This window comes from Triticum aestivum, chromosome 3D (assembly GCF_018294505.1).
Source record: "Triticum aestivum cultivar Chinese Spring chromosome 3D, IWGSC CS RefSeq v2.1, whole genome shotgun sequence".
Taxonomy (NCBI): Eukaryota; Viridiplantae; Streptophyta; class Magnoliopsida; order Poales; family Poaceae; genus Triticum; species Triticum aestivum.
The window spans coordinates 524188779-524211143 of NC_057802.1; the positions used below are offsets into that span (position 1 = coordinate 524188779).

Genomic DNA, 22365 nt, shown 5'->3' on the forward strand with positions numbered 1-22365 from the left:
GACCATACTTTTTCTCCCCAAACACTCGCCTCCTGCAGAGGATTCCGTTTTCCCATCCGAACCTGTTTCTCCTGACATCCTATCCTACATGACCGGCGGGGTATCACCCTAGGGCTATATGCATTGGCCATGCCCTAATGGCTATAAAGCATCCATTCCCTTTAAAAAAAACTTGCCTCATCTCATTCATTAAGAATAGGAGACATAGTTTTAAAGTGACAAAGACCACAAAGGTCGAGCCATGAAGGTTGAAAAGACTAACAAAACTCCTAAAGACTCTGATGCCCTTGCCAAAACCCAAAGGCTTGCCTCGGATTTGCACTTGTAGAAGATCCTCGAAGGTAAGGAAGCCTCATTAAGGAAGATTAGCATTTCTTTCATTTCAGATCTCCCGAGATACCAACATGGTTAGGGATTTCATCGTTCTGCGATGAGTGCCATCAGACATGCATTATTGTATAGGGTTAAACCCTAGCAGCCGCGAACCAGGGTTGTGTCTAAGCATTTGCCCATAAGAACGACTAATTCCTAGTCCTCCCCCTTGCTCAAGTTTTCTTTCCTTAAATTTAGTGTCGATTCAATCTGAATGTTAGTTGGGTCTATCAATCTTCTAATTCACTATTCTCCCTAATTTTGGAATCCTTCTATTCAGTTGAGGTGTTCAACTTTAGATTTGGTTCATGGTTTTGACTGGGTCAATTCTCAACGAGCTTTCTCATTCAAATGAGTTATTCAATTTTGAATTTGATCATGGTTTTGATTGGGTCAATGATTTCTCAACCAGACTGGATTTTTTAGAACAGCTCACAATGGAATTTTTTATGTGAAAATGTATTTTTCAGAGGGAAAATTTGAAGTTGAATAGCATTCGTACTATTATCTGGGCTTCTCCGGTGGATTGTCGTCGAAAACAAATCCATTTCTGCCTGTGGGCTAAGCCCATGACCCGGCCACACACTCCTCTCCTCTGATTCTCTCCCCCCTTCCCTCTCGCAGCCGGCGATGGCCGCCTCCCGCCGCCTGGCGCGGAAGCTCCCCTCCATCATCTCCAAGCACCAGCGCCTCATCTCGCCGGAGATCGAAACCCTAGAGGAGACCCCCGAAATCTCCACCTCACCGGCCTCCATCCCCCTCGACCCCACCCTGCCGCTCCTCCCGCTCGCCGTCTCCCACCTCTCGCCGCCGAGCCCCCTCCCGGCGCTCCCCTCCGCGCACGCCTCGTCCCCGACGTCGCTCCTTCGCCTCCTGCGCCGCGCGCGGCACCACCCGCGCCTCGCGCCGCTCGACCTCCACCTCCTCCTCGCGGCCGCCGACGCCTCCTCGGCCTTCCGCCCCGACCACCGCCTCACGAGCCTCCTCGCCGCGCGCCTCGCGGCCTCCCGCCGCCTCCCCTCGCTGCGGCGCCTCCTCCAGCTCGTCCTCTCCCGCCCCTGCCCCTGCGCCGACGACTCCATCTTCGCCTGCCCCGATCTCCTCCCGACCTTCCGCAAGGCCATCCTCGCCTTCGCCACCTCCGGCGACATCCCCGCGGCGTCCGAAGCCCTCGCGTCCCTCCGCCGCGCCGCGGACTCGCCCCTCCCCGCCGAGTTCTACAACATCATCCTCCACGCCCTCGCCCGTCTCCACCGCCATGACGACGCCATCCGCTTCTACGGCGAGATGACCAGCGTCCACCGCGTCGCACTGGATGCCTACACCTTCAACATACTCATCAACAGCTCCTGCCGCGTCGAAGGCGTCGATGCCGCCATGCGGTGGTTCGAGGAGATGCGGCGCCGGAGCTGTGCGCCGACTGGTGTGAGCTTCAATACTCTTATGCGCGGGTTCTTCAGAGAAGGCAGGTATAAGGAAGGCCTTAAGGTTGCTTATGAGATGCTGCAGCTTGGGGCCGGGCTGTCGGTTGCTTCCATGGAGATTTTGATTGGTGGGTTGTGCCGTGGAGGCGAGGCTTTGAAGGCAGCCGAGGTGTTTGCGGAGTTTTTGGTGGATGCGGTGGTTCCGGAAGGGTTTGATTGCTTGGATCTTGTTGAATCCCTGTGCCATGTTGGAAGGGTGGACAAAGCAGTAGAAATAGTGGAGTTGGTATTGGAGAGGAATAGGGCATGCTGCTTAAGTGTCCCTGCTGGTGTAACGGTTTTGGAGTGCTTGATGAAGGCTGGGAAGCTGGATGATGTGTGCCGGTTGATGGGAAGGATGGTTGGGGAGGGGATTGTCCCGGATACCATTTCTTGTAACTGTATAATTGAGTCATTTTGTGAAGCTGGGATGATTTCTGATGCAAACAGGCTGAGGATTCTGACTAAAGAGAAGGGTTTTGCAGCCGATGCTGCGACATATAGCATGCTGGTGCAGGGCTTTGGCAGGCAGGGAAGGGTGAAGGAAGGTGAGGCTGTGTTGGATGAAATGCTTGATTTAGGGTTTATACCAAACATTGTGGCTTACAATAGGCTTCTTGATAGCTTACATGTGCGGAGATCTTTGCAATGACAAGTGAACTCCTGTAGGCATGTGTATGCTCCAAACATTTTTTGGCCACATGGAAGCATCAAACTGCAAGACGTCACATAGTTTGTGCTTGGAATTCATGTGCAGAGACTTTGGAGGAACATAAAACAAAACAAGGGATAGTCGGATAGATGACAGTTGAGACGAGCGGTGGTCATAATTGCACTGACAGAAGCATCAAACTGCAATGACGAGTGAACTCCTCTAGGCATGTGTATGCTCCAAACATTGGCCACATGGATGCATCAAACTGCAAGATGTCAGAGAGTTTCTGCTTGGAGTTCATGTGCACAGACTTTTGCAGCGTACAGCAAAACATGGGGTACATGAGGCCATCGGTTTCATAATTTCATGCGAAGTTCCAAGGCTTGAAATGAGGTATTGTTTTGACGACGCCCTTTAATCCCAAGATTAGTATTACTTGTGCTGTTGAATCACTTCTTACTTTGTTAATATGTCATTAGTTGTTGTGTTGGCCTGCTGGTATCTGTGAACAGTTATGTGATTCACTGTTTTGTTTGTCCTCCTACATTATCTATATTTACTTTGTCAAGGATGCAATCGGGCAACCCGCCCAGCCCGCATATAACTGTTCTTAAAGTCTACTGAGTGCAATTCCCCATTTGAAATTAACACAAGGTTGACTTTAGATATACTTACTTACATTTGGGCTCTCTGAGTTGCTCCTTTGCATCCCTAATTTTCACTTCCTTGGACTCCTAGTAAGCAAGACACTAAAAGGTTAGGGTTTTCTTGGGTGTTTCTCCTATCGATCCTGGTAAATTATGAATCGACGTCATTGTTAAGGAATACCGAGCTTCAGACATATTTGCAATAGTTCTAGATCTGACAAGTCATAACCTCCATTAGCAAGAACCCATGTTTTCTCATATTGATAAATCAGTATCTTTTTTTTTCCATATAACCAAAGTTGGTTGCAATGTTGTATCAGTTCTGTCCATTGGCCAGTAGTACTTGAAATGCAATCACACTTGTTTATTCATTTATGTGATATATTGTGCTGTTTGAAAAGAACAGCTCAGTGTTTGGAAGGATGTTCTGCTCGTTTGTTTAGACTCTAATAGATCTGGTTGATAGAGAATGACTCATCCAATCTGGTGATTTAACATCTGCAAACTTAGGAGGGCTGAATAATTTTTGGACAGGACATATAACCATAAGGTAGAGATGAATAGTCTCATAAAGGAGCTATATCTTACTGTAATTCTTCATATGTCTGGAGTCTAGGTATTATAACTGCATAAGTTGGAGTGTCATAATACATGGCAAGTCGATATAGGAAAGACCATAGTATGGCATCTCCCGAAAGCTACATATCCCTCGACTTCTAGCGTTCAATTGAATCGCGGACCTGATAAGACGAGGCATTTGCGAAATGATAAAAAAACACTATACAAGAAGATAATTTCATGGGCCTGAACAACACACTCGAAGATAAGCTCTCAGCATGTTACAGAAGCTGATGGGTTGTTTCCCTTTCAAGATAACCATGGTTGGGTTGGGCGATTGGCAAGTCCACTAAGGTTAGTGATCCTGTTTAAGCACTCTGAGGAATAGCTGATAAGCCAGGGGAACTAATATTGCTTGCAAATAAACCACTGCTTCTGCTTACTTGTCCCCAAATTAGAAGACAGTACTGGCCATCTTCTTCAATATATTTTATGGATCTTGACCAACAGGAGAATTTGTCATTTTATTTATTTATCGAAGATCAATACTGTATCGTGTTATCATGAACCAATTTTTTAGCACTAATAATGTCCTTTTAGTGACATTATATCTATGCAATATTTCAAGTGCAGTACCCACATTGCTTCTCAACATGTCAGCTGGGTGCTCAAATGACAGTACCCACACAGTTGTCATTGTATTTGCTCTCCAGATTGGCTGTTTAGAACAACTATGAAGTAATGCATGCTTGTTTTTTTGACCTCAACAAATAACCATTTTGCAATACCAATTACTTTTGGCAAGTTAATTCTAAAAATGTTTTTTTCTTAGTTAGCCATTCTCCGCCTTTTTGTCCTTTGGACACAGTGTCTGCCAATGAAGTTTGAATTGCTGCTCTAGGAGGCTAGGAGCAAGGTTCTAAATCATGAATATCTGGTTGGTAGCTTATTGTCTTCAGCATATTATTTTTTTGTGGCAAAGAGCATATTAGATATCAGCCAATATATTGGTGGTGATATGGTCCAGTATCAGAGTTGAAAAATATTTATAATTTCTAGTTAAGCATGATGTGTGCCATGACTTCCAAGTGTCACCCTGATAATGACATATGCACACATCATGCGATTTGTATTTTCCTAATCTCATGGGGACTATAAAATACTAGCGTGTAGCTTCTCCCTAATCTAAACTGAGAGTACGTCATTTACTGAGAATGTGCCATTTGTAAACCACGAGGTCCACCAGACGACCACTGTAATGGACGGCCGGCTGGCTCGTCCAGAGGCTTTATATCCTCTGCGGCAGTGAAGCACCATTCGTACCAAGCCATCATTAAGCACCTACATCTTCTAGGCCTCCTCCTACTCTCTCGCCCTTGTCTCCTGCTATTCGCCGCCATGCCGGTGGTAGCCGGCATCCGGCGTGAAGCTGAAGCACCTGTGAAGTGGAAGGCTTGCTTGGCCAGTGCCGATGAGTCCCTTGGGCCATGGTCGATGGCCAACTCCACAAGCCTTTGCAGGTGGACGTACATCACTTGCGACTCGCCCGGGCACATCACAGAGCTCGTGCTCGAGGGTGCAAGACTGAATGGCACACTTCACGAGTTCGACTTCTCCGCCTTTCCCCACATGGAGAAACTCATGCTCTACGATAATGGTCTGTATGGCACAATTCCAGCTGGGATTGGCAACCTGTTGAGTTTAGTCGAGTTGGAGATCACCAGCAATCCGCATCTGAGGGGTGCCATTCCAGGCAGCATTGGCCAGCTGAAGCACCTTGTTGTACTGGAACTATCAGATTTGGGGCTCAACGACACGCTACCTCAAGAGATAGGTAACTTGACGACCTTGGAGAAGCTCCGTCTTAGTTTGGTTACTTTGACTGGATCAATCCCACTAACAATTGGGAAGCTCATGAAGCTCCGCTTCCTGAGCCTGACAGGCAACAATCTCACAGGGAGCATCCCAATGGAGATTGGAAACTTGACAAAACTGCAGAACCTATACCTTCAGAATAACTATTTGGAAGGGCAGCTGCCAGGTACCATGTCTCATCTGGTAAAACTACGGTATATGTTTCTGTCAGGAAATCAGCTGGTAGGTCACATCTTCCCTGAGCTTGGGAATAGCAGTCTCCTTGATAGTGTCGGCGTGGCAAACAGCAACTTCTCTGGATTGTTCCCACCATCCATTTGCGTAGGAGGAGCACTAACTATGGTCAGTGCTGGATACAATGGATTTACCGGCATTTACCATCAGACATTTCAAAACTGCACAACCCTGCAAGATGTTGACTTCACAGCAAACAACATTATTGCAGAGCTAGGTTACTGTTTTAGCAAGCATCCAAGATGGCTTCAAACCATGGCTTTCAGTCAAAACCAGCTGTATGGTAGGCTTCTGACAGCTCGGGGTGAGGAATTACTTTGTAACTGCACTGATTTAAACCTCCTAGACCTATCAAACAATGCCTTACATGGAGGTCTTTCCAAGTGTTTATGCGACTTGCCAAGTTTGCAACTCATGGATCTGTCCAGCAACTCTTTCAGTGGTGTAGTTCCGTACTCGAGGATAACTATATAGACCTAGCCAATAATCATTTCATAGGAACCTTTCCTTTGGGTCTTGAGAAATGTAGAAACCTGATCACTCTAGATCTTGGAGATAACAATTTCTCAGGTACAATACCGTCTTGGATAAGCAGGAGCTTGCCTGGACTCAAATTTCTCCGTCTGTCATCAAACAAGTTTGAAGGTGCCATACCCCTCCAGATATTACACTTTCACAAACTCCAACTATTGGACTTGACAAAAAACAAACTCACTGGACCCGTTCCAGATGATTTTACGAATTTTACTGGCATGGCACATGAACAGAAATACACTAACTATATAGATGCTGGCTACAACTCGCATCCGCAAATTCAAATAGTTTGGAAGAATGTCAATTATGTTTACATTATTGTGGTAGCAGGCATGGTGGGTATCGACTTATCTGGAAACTTTCTTTCACAAGGTATCCCTAATGGGCTTACAACCCTTCTTGGACTCAGGTACCTGAACTTATCTAGAAATCATCTGTCAGGTTTCATTCCTGAAGACATTGGCAATCTAGTATTGCTGGAATCCTTGGACCTTTCAGGTAACCAACTCTCGGGGAAAATTCCTGCAAGCTTTGCGGGTCTGAGGAGCATGACCGTGCTGAACCTCTTGAGCAACACTCTATCAGGGAGGATACCTACAGGCAACCAGCTGCAGACGCTTGATGACCCGTCAATACACAGCAACAATTCTGGGCTGTGTGGATTCCCGTTGAAGGAGTGTGTAAACTCGTCGACACCGACGCAAAATGAAGCAAGCCAGGATGAAGATAGAGAGGCATTGTGGTTGTATTGCTTTGTGGCTGCTGGGTTCATCTTTGGGTTCTGGCTGTACTGGGGCATCTTCTTATTTCGCAGCGGGACCTGGAGATGTGCTTTCTATCAGTATGTGGACAACATGCAAGTAAAGGTAATCAAGAAGATGTACAGCTGCATGTCGCGCTTCCAGGCAAGCAGCTCTGAAGGATGAAGTGCGGTTATGTGGTGTTGAAGTAATGGGGCGCGCAGATCATGTCTGTACTCTGTAGGAGTATTTCCCTTCCTTTGTTTGTTGGTTGTATTAAAGTATGTGCATGGCGTTCTTCAAGTTTTGTGGCTATGAAACCTACTGATTTCAGATGAACTGTACAACTTCTACTTTTTGGTTGTGTGGCAGCTAAGGTTGGTTGGAGTGAAGTTAATGAGTTCTCTGGAATCGGTTGTCATAATTTTGAATCTGTAGCTTGTTTTGTAACAGTAAGACATGCTGTTTTGAACTAATCTTGTGCAGCCATTTTGTGAAGTTTTTGGAAAATATAGGAATGGTAGATCGTTTTTAGCTCTCAATGGTAAAGGAAACCGAAGCATACTACGTCAAATCTGCTGGCTGCTTGCCAACCTGGTCAACCAAAGCGGCCCGCACTTGATGCAGGCATGTGTTGATTGTGCAGATGAAGGCGCTTGCCAGACCGGTAGGTTGTGAGCTCTCGGTTCTGATTACTGGTCCGGGAGAAGCCTGATGATCGTAGCATCTGAAAAGGACTGTTGGTTGCAATGGCCCTGTTGCCTCCGGCGTGAGAGAAGAAGATAGATACACAGGAAGAGGAACAAAGTGAGATGGAAACTTTTCTGCAGTTTTTTTTTTTCTTGTCTTCAGTTAATAGTGTTCAACGGGCCACGAGCCATAGAGCAGCGGGATCCATATATGCTCTGCTGGGCTAAGTCCATATCTGCCACACCTGACTCCGGCCACATATACTGCTCTCACCTCTCAGTGTACATAGGCCCCTTCCCTTCTACTCCCTCTGATCCAAAATAAGTGTCATGGTTTTAGTTCAAATCTGAAATCAGAGGGAGTATTTATTATTTCCGCAGTCGCCAGTATTATACTCCACTTGTCTGCGTGACTTTTCGTGTTATACTACATCGAGACTGTACACATAGGAAAAACTACAGTGTGCTATCTCTCAAGGTTTACGTATCTATCCACTTCTAGCATTCAGTTGATGAGAATACCTGACAGGATGAGTATGCACGAAATGTTCAAAGAACACTAATTATATAAGATAATTTTGCAGGTCTCAACGGAGTGCTGGAAGCCTCTTCACATGATGTTGATTTATGTTTGGATTGGTAAGGTCGACAAGGTTAGTGATCCTGTTTAAGCACTTTCAGAAATGGGCATGCAGATCATTTTGTTCTTGTGCTGATCTTGTACCCCAATAATCAGTCACTCTCATTGTATTGCATAGACCTTGACTATTAGGGGAAGTAAGAAGTTGTGTACTTATGATACTGTCATGAACAATTTTTTTAAAATTTCTATATGCCTTTTTAGTAACATTATTTTACTCACAGTGTTTCTCAAACATATCAGCTGGTTTCTTTAATGACAGTAGGCACACTGTTGTCATTGTATTTCAAATTGGGTGATTAGAGCAAACTCCCTGCAGTAATATATGGGCGGCCATGATATTGTTTTCTTAGTGCAACAATGAATAAAATTTGCCATAACATAGTAACCATAGACCGGTTGCTTCTGTTTCGTACCATGATATTGGGCTTATTCATGTCAAGTCTGCACAACTTATATTCCTGTTGTTAAATAATTTGCACTCTGTTCAAAATAAAATAAATTAATTTGCAGTGAAATGAAAAACCAATTAATCCTCACTGTAAGTAACTGAAATAAAGGAATTCATTGAGAAAAGAGTGCTAAGAAGATCCTAAACCAAGTGGTTGTATTAAGGCCCCAGCTCGCCAAAGTGATAGCCCGGTGACCAGTAGGTGCTTGGTGGTAGGCCTGGTGCCTGTGGAGGCAATTGGTACGCCTCCATTTGAAGGGACCCGCACACTGGATGATGATCATCATGGAGCCAGCACAAGTGTTGGTGCCATGCTGTCTGTGACTGTGCAATTTATGCTGAGCCGGCACGTTCGGTTTTACCGTGTTGTCTCCTGGTGCTCCTGAGTCCTAACCTGGATTGCCGTCCAATCCTGCTTAGCCTGGGGATTCTAAAATAGTTTTGCCATATGTGCTAGTAGTTTTCTGTTCTTTTTGGGCTTTCTTATGTGGGCGCATACACCTGCAACTAAAGCCTGGATTGCTGCCCTAGGACAAAGGTCTTTAAATCGTGGACACCGGATTGATAGCTTATTGTCTTCACCATGTTAGGTATCGATTAACATTTTGGGCTATACATTATAGTCTCAGACCTGGAAAGTTGATAAAAATATCGTGTGTGCCATGATAACTTCCAAGTGTCACCCTGATAGAAGGATAGTGACACATGCATACATCATGCCATTTGTAATTTCTTAATCTAAACTAAACTAGCATGTAGGTTGCCCTTAAATCAAAACTAACAGTATGCCATTTACTTCTTATTATGGGCAGCCCTCTATAATAAACTAGCATGTAGGTTGCCCTTAATCTAAACTAACAGTACGCCATTTACTAAAAATGTGCCATCTGTAAACCAGGAGATCCACCAGACGACCACTGTAAATGGACGGCCGGCAGGCCGGCCGGCTCATCCAGAGGTTTTATATCCTCTGCGGCAGTGAAGCACCATTCGTACCAAGCCATCATGAAGCATCTCCATTCTCTATGCTTTCTCCTACTTTCTTACACTTATCTCCTACTACACGCCGCCGCGCCGGTGAGAGCTGACATCCGGCGTGAAGCTGAAGCACTTGTGAAGTGGAAGGCTAGCTTGGATGGTGCCGATGAGTCCCTTGGGCCATGGTCGTTGGCCAACTCCACCAGCCTTTGCAATTGGACGCACATCACCTGCGACTCGGCCGGGCACATCAGAAGCCTCGACCTTACCATCGTCAGTCTTAATGGCACACTTGACCAGCTCGACTTCTCGGCCTTCCCGCACCTGGGGAAACTCACCCTGTTCCAGAATGGTCTATACGGCACAATTCCAGCAGGAATTGGCAACCTGACGAGCTTGGTCGTGTTGCAGATCATACTCAACCCATATTTGAGGGGTGCCATTCCATGCAGCATTGGCCAGCTGAAGAACCTTGCTGTACTGGAAATGAAAGGTTTGGGGCTTGACAGCATGCTTCCTGAAGAGATTGGTAACTTGACGAGCTTGGAGGAGCTCCATCTCAACTCTGTTACTTTGACTGGATCAATCCCACCAACAATTGGGATGCTCACGAAGCTCCGCACACTGAGCATGAGGTACAACAATCTGACAGGGAGCATCCCGCTTGAGATTGGAAACATGACGGAACTGCAGGAGTTGTACTTTTCGAATAACTATTTGGAAGGACAGCTACCAGGTACAATATCTCATTTGATTAAACTCCAGTATTTGCATCTATCAGTGAACCAGTTCCGGGGCCACATTGCCCCTGAGCTTGGGAATAGCAGCTTCTTGGACACGGTCGATGTTCAGATGAACAACTTCTCTGGGTTGTCCATTTGTGTAGGAGGAGCACTGACTTCTGTCAGTGCTGGACACAATTGATTTACGGGCATTCACCAACAGACCTTTCAAAACTGCACGACCCTGCAGCATGCTGGCTTCACGGCAAACAACATGGTTGCAGACTTAAGGGACTGTTTTCAGGAGCATCTTGGACAGCTTGAGACGATGGCTTTCAGTCAGAACCACTTATATGGCACCCTTCTCACAGATCAGGGCGAGGTATTCCTTTGTAACTATACTGCTTTAAAGCTCCTAGACTTATCAAACAATGCCTTGCATGGAGGTCTCTCGAAGTGTTTCTGGGACTTTCCAAGTTTGGCATTCATGGATTTGTCCAGCAACTCTTTCAGTGGTGTAGTTCCTATATCGAGGACATGTGCAGACAATCTTAAGTATCTACACTTAGCTGAAAACCATTTTAGAGGAACCTTTCCTCTGGGTCTTAAGAAATGCAAAAACCTTATCACTCTAGATCTTGGAGGGAATCACTTCTCTGGTACAATACCTTCTTGGGTAAGCATGAGCTTGCCTGAACTCATTTTTCTCCGATTGTCATCAAACATTTTTTATGGCATCATACCTCAACAAATATTACAATTCCGCTGGCTCCAGGTACTGGACTTGTCAAAAAACAAGCTCACTGGACCAATTCCAGACGATTTTACGAATTTTACGAGCATGGCAAAACAAAATACCGTTGACTTCATATACCATGACGAGTTCCTATATGCAGAGCAGATTCAAATACAACAACAACAACAAAGCCTTTAGTCCCAAACAAGTTGGGGTAGGCTAGAGGTGAAACCCATAAGATCTAGCAACCAACTCATGGCTCTGGCACATGGATAGCAAGCTTCCACGCACCCCAGTCCATAGCTAGCTCTTTGGTGATACTCCAATCCTTCAGGTGTCTCTTAACGGACTCCTCCCATGTCAAATTCGGTCTACCCCGCCCTCTCTTGACATTCTCCGCACGCTTTAGCCGTCCGCTATGCACTGGAGCTTCTGGAGGCCTGCGCTGAATATGCCCAAACCATCTCAGACGATGTTGGACAAGCTTCTCCTCAATTGGTGCTACCCCAACTCTATCTCGTATATCATCATTCCGGACTTGATCCTTCCTCGTGTGGCCACACATCCATCTCAACATACGCATCTCCGCCACACCTAACTGTTGAACATGTCGCCTTTTAGTCGGCCAACACTCCGCGCCATACAACATTGCGGGTCGAACCGCCGTCCTGTAGAACTTGCCTTTTAGCTTTTGTGGCACACTCTTGTCACAGAGAATGCCAGAAGCTTGGCGCCACTTCATCCATCCGGCTTTGATTCGATGGTTCACATCTTCATCAATACCCCCATCCTCCTGCAACATTGACCCCAAATACCGAAAGGTGTCCTTCCGAGGTACCACCTGGCCATCAAGGCTAACCTCCTCCTCCTCACACCTAGTAGTACTGAAACCGCACATCATGTACTCGGTTTAGTTCTACTAAGCCTAAACCCTTTCGATTCCAAGGTTTGTCTCCATAACTCTAACTTCCTATTTACCCCCATCCGACTATCGTCAACTAGCACCACATCATCCGCAAAGAGCATACATCATGGGATATCTCCTTGTATATCCCTTGTGACCTCATCCATCACCAAAAAAGATAAGGGCTCAAAGCTGGCAGAGCAGATTCAAATAATTTGGAAAAATGCGGGTCGTGTTTACAATCTACAGGAGGCAGCCATGGCGGGTATCGACTTATCTGGCAACTCTCTTTCGCAAGAGATCCCAGGTGGGCTCACAACCCTTCTTGGACTCAGGTACCTGAACTTATCTGGAAATCATCTGTCAGGTTGTATCCCCGAAGACATTGGCAATCTGGTACTGCTGGAATCCTTGGACCTTTCACAGAACCAACTCTCAGGGGAAATTCCTCCAAGCTTTGCAGCTTTGAAGGCCATGAGCGCTCTGAACCTCTCGACCAATGATTTATCAGGGAGGATACCTACAGGCAGCCAGCTGCAGACGCTCGTCGATCCATCAATATACAGCAATAATCCAGGGCTATGTGGTTTTCCATTGAAGGACTGTGTAAACTCGTCAGACACCGACGCAAAATGAAGTGAGCCAGGCTGAAGACAGAGAGGCCCTGTGGTTGTGTTGCTTTGTGGCTGCTGGGTTCATCTTTGGGTTCTGGCTGTACTGGGGCATCTTCTTGTTCCGCAGCGAGGCCTGGAGGTGTGCATTCTATCAGCATGTGGACAGCATGCAAGCGGAGGTTATCAAGAAGATGTGTAGCTGTATGTCGCGATTCTGGGCAAACGGCTCTGAATGATGAAGTGCGCCGTGTGGCTCTGGAGTAATGTTGCGAGCATACACGCCAATGCCGATCATGTCTAATACCGTATTTCCCTTCCTCGTTGGTTTGCTGTAAAAGTACTTGCTAGTACTTTGGTGTGCATGGCGTTATTCAGGTTGTGTGGCGCTGAAACCTACAGGTTTTTCAGATGAACTGGGCAACATTTACTTTCTGATTGTGTGGCGTAAAAATGAATAAGTTCTGTTGAATCAGTTGTCAAATTGTGTTGGAGAAGATATGGTGAAGTTAGCATCTGAAAGGATTGTGATTGTAAATTTGTAATGCCCCCGTTGCCTCAGGCGAGTTGCCGTACGTGGTGTAAGGCAGAGGAAGAAGTGACAGTCAGTTAATTTTTGTCCCTCTCCAAAGAGCGAGTAGAGGCAGATAAGCCCAATGCCTTCGTGGGCCCACTTGCAGACTACCGGCTCTGCCTAGCACTGGGTAGGTTTCCTCCTCTGTTTCCTGCAACAACAAAAAAGTACCCTCCCCTGTGGACAGTGGCGAATCCAGGAAGAAAATGAAGGGTGGGCTCAAAGTTAACAACGAGAAGATTTCGCAAAAAAAAAGTTAACATCAAGAAAACTAACGTCATTTAGAAGAGAAAAAGGCGTTTCGGTAAAAAAAAGCATTATCTCCTAATCCTATTGTCCAAATACGCTAATATTTTGCCAGAGTACCACTGAAAACATATGTATTATTAATGTCATTTTCTAGGTTCTTGCTAATAAAAAATATTGAACGGAAGTTGAAATCTATCTACCAAAATATAGTCGCTATCTCCTGGTCCTTTTGCTCCAAACAAGGTAAAACTTTCCTAGATTACTACAGGAAACATGACGTATTTGCTAGATTCTCTTAAAAAAGTATATCAAAATTTTAACCAAAATTTCAATTTATTTAGCAAAATATAGTCATTATCTCTTAATCCTTTTCTTCAAATAAGCTCAAAATTGCCAGATTGCTTCTATATATTTGGTGTTGTGCTGTCCGCTACTTGCCTGTGGGCTGTTGGTGTTTATTGGTTGAGAATGAGAGACTGGGTTGCTGGGCTAGGACGTGTAGTAGTAATTTTTTTTGTATATTTGGAGGGTAGGCTAGAGCCTTTTGAAGCCCCTTTACTGGACTCGCCACTGCCTGTGGAAATCTTCTAGTATTCCTAATTTCTAATGGAGTTGGTAGCCTCATACTCCGGCTAATTTTCGTTCGATTATTTTTCGTCCCCCTTCCACCCCACCACCACCACTCCCACCGGTTTTTCGAGTCGAAACCGATTCCCCACCCCCACGATAGAAAATGCTGCTCCCGATCTCACCCGAGCACCACGACGTATTCGCGTCGGGGGAGGCCGGCCCGGATCCCGCCGTCACCACCGCCCATCTCTCTGTCAAACTCACCCGATCCATCCCACCTCCTCCCGATCCAGGCAATGCACGTACCCTAATCTGCAACAGTTGCTCATGATCCCCTTCTTCGCGCGCTGGGGTAGTCACGCAGGGCCGCCACAAGACTGCCTTCGGGAAGTCGGGAGTCTCCAGATGCAGGGCCGTCGCCGTAGGACGGACGGGTTACAATCCTTCATATCCAGGGCGGCAAGTGCGGTAACCAGATCGGCTCCAAATTTTGGGAGATGGTCTGCGACGAGCACAGCATCGACTCGACCGGCCGCTATGACGACACCGACCTCCAGCCTGCGGCAGGTTCGTGCCCCGCGCGTACAAACTACAAAGATGAGCGACCATGTCTCCTATTTTCATTCTTTCCTCGGCATAATTCTCCTGACAGAGGCGAAGAAGATCGGCACTAGATGAACGGATGCACTATGCTATGCAATGCATGCCAGCTTAATTACACGGCGCCTTAGATGCAGATAGATTGATGTCTGGTCACGAATAGTAGTGCAGATACATTGATGGCCATAGTTAACACCTTGAAAGAGATGGGCCTGACTAGGACGGCTATGCGTTTCCATTCATATATGCACGGGGCTTCACTGTGGAACCAGATTTATCTCTACTGGGGAAAGGGGCACTGAGCCGACGGAGCTGAGCTCATCGACTCTGTGCTTGATGTTGTCTGGAAGGGGGTGCAGAACTGCCACTGCATGCCTTCAATGTCATTTTCTTTCTCTACTGCCATTCTTTGTTGGAGGAAGTTGACCCCTTCGCATCCAACTACGGCGATGTCCCCGTCGAGGAGATCCAGTCCAAGGTCATCTCCGGTAGGTCCTAGACCGACATCGGCGACTTCGATGAGGCCGCTCCGTGCTCATCCGCGTGTGCGTGCAGGCATTGCGGCCGGTCAGCAAGAAGATGGACTTCGTCGTGCTGCGCCAGAGCATGAGCACCGTGCAGTGCGTGCTCGTCGCCAGCGTCGATGCCGGCGTCAGCACGCAGATGGTGCACTTTGCCGCCTCCCTCAGCAAGGAGAGCATCGTCGATGTCGAAGGCATCGTCACCCTCCCCAAGGAGCCCTTCAAGGCCACCACACAACAGGTTAGTCATCGACGCCATCATGCCCATGTTAGATGCTTGTTTCTTATTTGTTTCGAAATTATTGTTGTCTAATTTTTTACGTGAAGCGCATGCTTGTTACATCTTCGGTTTGTTTGAGTGTTATACTGTGCCTAGCCTGATCAATTGTTTGTGTGTTCGTTTTGACTGGTGGGTCGAGATTCAGGTTAGGAAGGCTACTGCATCAATAGGTCGATCCCCACACTTCCGATCAACCTGGACGATGCAGCCAGTAGTGAAGCAGAATTTGAGAAGGCTGAACAAGTACGTCCGTTGCAAATTATTTCATTTGCCTTCTTTCTCTTTGTAGGAAGCGCTCAGTTGTTGTTCTATGGTTCTTATTCTTCCCATGGTTACAGGCTGGGGAAAATCACGTGTTACCGTGCGGCGCTTTCTGGCTCTCAGTTTATAGGAAAACTGTGCCGTGCACTCCGTCTCTCGGTTTATAAGTAAGCCATGTCCTCGGCCCTCGGTTTATATAGACGGGACACGTGGCACTGCCATTAAACGTCCGGCCGCCATGATGTTTCTTTATTAACCCGAGAGCCACTTGTAAGTACTCGGCATATATATAAGCCGAGCTTTTTGTTCATGGCTCTTGGTTTATACGTTTTGAGCCGGTCCTTAGTAAGCCTGTGGTGTAAGCCGGGACTTTTACTCGGCTTATATATAAACCGAGCGTTTTTCGGCATAAGCCAATTGTATCGGGCACACGGCTTAATTTTTTTACCTGTAGTGTTGGCACGTGTTCTCCAGGACACATGCTTGAACTATCGATCTGCGGACACCTGCGAATCAAGCAATCTTCATCATCCAATTCCATGTTGAGAACGTGAGTACTATTTGTCTTCTTTGTACCGATCGACTGTTATCATTCTTGCAGTAAGGCATGCTGCTGTTACGGCTAGCACCAGGTGCGTTGTTATTATTAAATAAAAGCAGGTCCCATCACTGTTCATTCTTTCATCTTAGTATCTCCATCTACCAGCTAAACGCACCTTGCCCAAACTATGCTTATGTTTGTGACATTCATGTGGCATCTCATTCAGATAGATTTTATTATGTATTTCTGTATCATGCATGTTTATTTTCTTCTTTTGGTTCATAAATGTCATGATTGTTGGATACACATGCAGAAATTCATAGAGTTTTTGTTCTCGGAGAATTTTATTGGGATCCACAGTCCAAAGTTGATTGGTGGATCAAGGGAAGGTGGTGCATTTGCATTCAAGCTGGAGTACAATGGCCAGTCTACTTGTTTAGCGTAATATCCACAATTATACAAGCAGATGAGCATCTGTGGTGGCTTTGGGCGCCGTGTTTTGAGGTTGGCCCCGTATTTAGAGCAGAAAAATCAAACACCCACATGCATCTGTGTGAGTTTATTGGGTTGGATGTAGAAATGGAAATTAAGGAGCACTACTTTGAGCTAAGGAAGATTTGGAGGAAACAAGTCTTTAGTTTGTCTATTAAAGTGATGCTGACCAAGTACTGATTTTTGTATATAGGTTTGTGATATCATAGATGGCTTATTTGTAGCAATATTCAAACACCTGAATGAAAATTGTCAGAAGGAACTCGCAGCAATAAATACGCAGTGTCCATTTGAACATATGAAGGTAAAACATTACTCCTTACTGTTTTGTTGGAGATGGCTATATTGCCCTAGATCACTCGATCGATCAAAATTTCCCTTGCAAAAATTATCTTATCAATGTGACTGTATTTTATACTCCCTCCATCCCAAAATAAGTGTCTAAATCAAAATAAGTGTCTAAACTGGATTTGCATTTATTTTTCTAACTTCTATGAATGCCACACAAATTGTTATGGTAATTTCTATACATGTGTGTGATTTTGCAGCATACCAATAAAGCTTTTAAAATAACTTGGGTTGGTAACAAGTAAAGTTAAACGGAGGAAGATGCGTGAGTACGGAAGCTGTACCTTGTCAGTTTTGATGACAAGAAGTCTCTCTTTGATGGCATCCACAGCTTGATGATTTTGCACCTCTAAGACTGCCTCTAATGATTTTTGGTTTCCCTTTATACATTGCAGATTTTGATCTGGCTTCCTCTAGGCAGGATGCTCGCAATCCCCTAGATCTCAGCTGCAACAAAAAATACCCAACAAGGCTGATGTTTCAAGCTCAGATCCTCTTCATTGCGCGTGGTGCTAGAAGGAGAACTGGGCTATTGTTACTGGTCATTTTCTTTTGACTATTTCACTTAGGCCATCATCAACGACACATGTTTGCTTCCTGGATCGATCCCTTTCACTTCCTGGATCTTAAACGGATGTTGTGACTAGAATTATGATAGCATCAGTGTTCATCATTATTCTTTTTGGACTTGAATAGATCTATGTCTAAATCACACTTCATGTGTATGAGCAAATTAATATGTTGTACTTTCTGCCTTAAATCACACCTTAGTAATATGTTGCTTTGCACATGTCTTCTCATGGCCTTATTAATGATCTTGTTTCTATAGTTTTCAACACAAGATGATATTTTTGTAGCACATTTCATATAAGTTTTCCTCCTACAAGGCTATAATTTCAAATTCAAGCGGCTATAATTTCAAATTCAAGCCAACCCAGCACACAAAGTTTATATATTTTTATTTTCTATATAGGAAGTGGTTGGCGCGGCGGTGGCGTTGATGAACAACACCCAATGTAGAGGCATCATGACCATGGGGAAGGGATCAAGAACAATGTAGAGGCGACATGACCATAGGGAAGAGATCAAGAACATAAAGCTCTTGTGGTTCCTCATCGTCGCTGTCATCACCAACAACAACAATGATTGACCAGCTCATGAATCGGCTATTAGAGCGGGGAGCGAGTTAGAGGGAGACAGATCTTGTAGGTAGGTAGAACAACCATGTTTTGGAATATAAATGACATTTGGTGGTAAGTCACCATTGTATTTGTATCCAATCTGTCACATGCCATAACATGTCGAATGTGTTGTACAAATATTCTTCAATAAATATGGTTTTAGCTCTTGATATTTTAGTATGGTTGTAAATTTATCCATCACATATCACTCGGAGAAGCATTTTTAGTTGGGAGAAGGAAGAAAGGAAGAAAAGAAGAGTGCTTTCACAGTAAAAAGAAGAAGTCAATGCAGCCCGTTGCAACGCACGGGCATTCTACTAGTAATCTTAACTATCTACACCTAGCCAATAACCACATTCATAGGAACCTTCACTTGGGGGCTTAAGAAATGTAAAAACCTTTTTTTTGCGGGTAAGAAATGTAAAAACCTGATCACTCTAGATTTTGGGTAAGCAGGAGCTTACCTGGGCTCAGAGTTTCTTGGTCTCTCATCGAACACGTTTGAAGGTGTCGTACCCCTCCAGATATTACATTTTGACAGGCTCAAAAAACAAGTGCCGTGACTTCAAAGCGACACCCTGATAATGACACACTGTATACATAATACGATTCATATTATCCTCCAATTCTCATGGGGACTACTAGCATATAGCATCTCCTTAATCTAAACTGAGAGTACCCCATTTACTATTGAGAATGTGCCACCTGTAAACCACGAGGTCCAACTGTAATGGCCGGCCGGCTTGTCCAGAGGTTTTATATCCTCCGCAGCAAGTCAAGTGGAAGCAAAGCAGCACTCCTGCCAAGCCGAGAAATTGGATCTTTTGCCCCACTTTACTTCTCCATTGCCCCGAAAGGCTAAGCCACCATGAAGCATCTCCATCTCGTAGGCCTCCTCCTGCTCTCCTGCACTTGTCCCCTACTATGCGCCGCCCAGCGTGAAGCTGCGGCACTTGTGCGTTGGAAGGCTAGCTTGGATGGTGCCGCTGATCGGTCCCTGGGGCCATGGTCGATGGCCAACTCCACAAGGCTTTGCAGGTGGAGGTACATCACCTGCGACTCGGCCGGCCACCTCACAGAGCTCAACCTCGGCGGTGCAACGCTGAATGGTACACTCGACGAGCTCAACTTCTCCGCCTTTCCCCACATGGAGGAACTCACCCTGTCCCGGAATGATCTGTACGGTACAATTCCAGCAGGGATTGGCAACCTGACGAGCTTGGTCGTGCTGCGGATCCTCGACAACCCGTCTTTGAGGGGCGCCATTCCTCGGACCATTGGCCAGCTGAAGCATCTTGCTGTGCTGGAACTGGATTGTTTGGGGCTTGGTGGCTCACTACCTGAAGAGATTGGTAACTTGACGAGTTTGGAGAATCTCAATCTCAACTTGGTTGTTTTGACTGGATCAATCCCGCCTACAATTGGGATGCTCGTGAAGCTCCGTGTGCTGGACCTGGAAAATAATAATCTGACAGGGAGCATCCCGATGGAGATCGGAAACATGACGGAGGTGCAGTACATGCACTTTCAAGATAACTATTTGGAAGGGGACCTACCAGGTACCATCTCTCATTTGATAAATCTCCGGGAACTGGATGTTTCAGGAAATCAGCTTGGAGGCCACATCCTCCTGGAGTTTAGGAATAGCAGCCTCCTGAATATGGTTGACATTGCAAAGAACAACTTCTCCGGGATGTTCCCGCCATCCGTCTGCATTGGAGGAGCACTGAGATTTCTCGATGCTAGATACAATGGATTTACCGGCATTCGCCATCAGACCTTTCAAAACTGCACAACCCTGCAGTATGTTGACTTCACGGCAAACAACATTGTTGCAGAGCTAAGGGAATGTTTTAGCGATCATCCAAAATGGCTTAGCACCGTGGCTTTCAGTCAGAACCAACTGTACGGCACGCTTCTGACAGATCAGGGTGAGGATTTACTTTGTAACTTAACTAGTTTAAGCCTCCTAGACCTATCAAGCAATGCCTTGCATGGAGATCTTCCCAAGTGTTTCTGGGACTTGCCAAATTTGGGATTAGTGGATCTGTCCAGCAACTCTTTCAGTGGTGTAGTTCCATTCTCAAGGACATGTCAAGAGAATCTCAACTATCTGCTCCTAGCCAATAACCATTTTAGAGGTACCTTTCCTCTGAGTCTTAAGAAATGCATAAACCTCGTTGCTCTGGATCTTGGAGGCAATAGTTTCTCTGGTACAATACCTTCTTGGGCAAGCATGAGTTTGCCTAAACTCAACTTTCTTCGACTGTCATCAAACATGTTCGGTGGCATTATACCTCAAGAGATCTTACAATTTCGCTTGCTCCGGGTATTGGACTTGTCAAGAAACAAGCTCACAGGATCTGTTCCAGACGATTTCACGAATTTAACTGCCATGGCACAAGAACAGGAAAGCCCTGGCATTATATATGCTGACCCCGACTTTTTTGGAAAGCGAATTCATATAGTTTGGAAGAATGTAAACTATGCTTACAGTCTGCAGATAAGCGCCGTGGCAGGTATCGATTTATCTGGTAACTCTCTTTCACAAGAAATCCCAAAGGGGCTCACGACCCTTCTTGGGCTCAGGTACCTGAACTTATCAGGAAATCATCTGTCAGGTTGTATTCCCGAAGACATTGGCAATCTGGTACTGCTGGAGTCCTTGGACCTTTCTGGGAACCAACTCTCAGGGGAAATTCCGCCAAGCTTGTCAGCTTTGAAGAGCATCAGCGTGCTGAACTTCTCGAGCAATGGTCTGTCAGGGAGGATACCTACAGGCAGTCAGCTGCAGGTACTCGACGATCCGTCGATATACAGTAATAATCCTGGGCTATGCGGATTTCCGTTGGAAGACTGCATAAACTCCTCGACACCGGCACAAAGTGAAACAAGCCTGGATGAAGATAGAGAGGCGTTGTGGGTGTATTGCTTTGTGGCTGCTGGGTTCATCTTTGGGTTCTGGCTGTATTGGGCATCTTCTTTTTTCGCGGCAAGACCTGGAGGTGTGCATTCTACCAGCATGTGGACAACATGCAATCCAAGGTAACCAAGAAAGTATACAGCCGCATTTCGCGCTTTGGTGCTGAAGTAAAGGTGTGTGTGTGTGTGTGTGTGTGTGTGTGTGTGTGTGTGTGTGTGATATTTCCCTTCCTTGGTTTGTAGAAGAACTGCAGTGAGCAAGTTGTGTGTATCTGCTGGTGCTTTGACATGTACTCTTACAAGTCTGTTTAAGTATGTGCTGCTGGAGCCATGAGAAACCAGGTGAGGAAAGCATCTTTCCGCTCTGTAATAAGGAATCTGTAAGTTGGCGTTGGGTGTCTTGTCTTCTTGGCCCTCGCCCAAGTATTCGTTTTGTCACATCAAGTACTAATCAAACAAATTTGTTATCACCAGCTTGAAAAATCTTAAGTCTGTACATATATGCACTGCTGATTTGACAATGATATTTATTTGCACATTTCTGGACTGGTATTTCCATTATCTTGTACCAGTCATCTTGTCATAATTTCGTTGAACTGGAGGAAAATCTCGCAAATCTCGGAACAAATAAGAAGTAGACGAACAAAAATGCAATTGGTACGAAGGTCTATCGACAATTAATTGACAGCAAACGACCGATCGATCAGCAGCAGCGTGTGAACAAGCGGCAAAGAGGAGCGCGGTGACGGACGTGCGCCATATGGTGAAACAGAAATGGACAGCTCCTGATGGCCGTACTGATCCGAAGAAATGATTTGAGGTACTGCCTTGGTTTCCTGGGAAAGCAGGACACGTATGATACGGGCCAATAGCTCCTGTGCGACACATTTGAGGTGAATTGGTAAAAGTGCGACGTTATTCTAGCGAATGGCTGTGGTGCGACAATTTTGAGCAGGTAAATAGCCCACACACGACATGGCTGTTAAACTCAACTGATGCCCTCGTTAGCTGTTGGGG

General features: G+C 45.7%; 2 protein-coding genes and 2 pseudogenes across 4 annotated transcripts; all 4 read left to right on the forward strand.

Annotated features, from left to right (window-relative positions):
• Window positions 1–939: 939 nt before the first annotated feature.
• On the forward strand, window positions 940–9743 carry LOC123080200 (pentatricopeptide repeat-containing protein At2g36240). Of its 3 annotated transcripts, XM_044503099.1 has the most exons (3): window positions 940–2383; window positions 2593–2883; window positions 8352–9743. In XM_044503099.1, exons 1-2 carry the CDS (start codon window positions 1003–1005, stop codon window positions 2634–2636), a joined length of 1425 nt encoding a protein of 474 aa, XP_044359034.1. In that variant the 5' UTR covers window positions 940–1002; the 3' UTR covers window positions 2637–2883; window positions 8352–9743. The 3 variants fall into 3 exon arrangements, with proteins under 3 accessions (XP_044359034.1, XP_044359033.1, XP_044359035.1); XM_044503098.1 differs by having other exon boundaries at window positions 940–2883; window positions 8352–9737; XM_044503100.1 differs by lacking the exon at window positions 8352–9743 and having other exon boundaries at window positions 2593–3167.
• LOC123080199 (receptor-like protein 46) lies at window positions 3378–8071 on the forward strand (annotated as a pseudogene).
• A 2549-nt stretch (window positions 9744–12292) lies between the features above and the next one.
• Window positions 12293–17991, forward strand: LOC123080201 (uncharacterized). Its single transcript, XM_044503101.1, has 4 exons — window positions 12293–15290; window positions 15358–15564; window positions 15749–15846; window positions 15942–17991. Exons 1-4 carry the CDS (start codon window positions 15174–15176, stop codon window positions 16033–16035), a joined length of 516 nt encoding a protein of 171 aa, XP_044359036.1. The 5' UTR covers window positions 12293–15173; the 3' UTR covers window positions 16036–17991.
• Window positions 17992–19249: 1258 nt separating this feature from the next.
• LOC123075200 (probable LRR receptor-like serine/threonine-protein kinase At4g36180) lies at window positions 19250–21438 on the forward strand (annotated as a pseudogene).
• The last annotated feature ends 927 nt before the right edge of the window (window positions 21439–22365 follow it).

Excerpts from the sequence above, each read along its gene's own strand:
- LOC123080201 (XM_044503101.1), top strand. The coding sequence starts at position 15,174 with ATGCCTTCAATGTCATTTTCTTTCTCTACTGCCATTCTTTGTTGGAGG. Across the intron at positions 15,291-15,357 it reads CCAGTCCAAGGTCATCTCCG|GCATTGCGGCCGGTCAGCAA; the intron begins GTAGGTCCTAGA and ends GTGTGCGTGCAG. Across the intron at positions 15,565-15,748 it reads TCAAGGCCACCACACAACAG|GTTAGGAAGGCTACTGCATC; the intron begins GTTAGTCATCGA and ends GTCGAGATTCAG.
- LOC123080200 (XM_044503098.1), top strand. The coding sequence starts at position 1,003 with ATGGCCGCCTCCCGCCGCCTGGCGCGGAAGCTCCCCTCCATCATCTCC.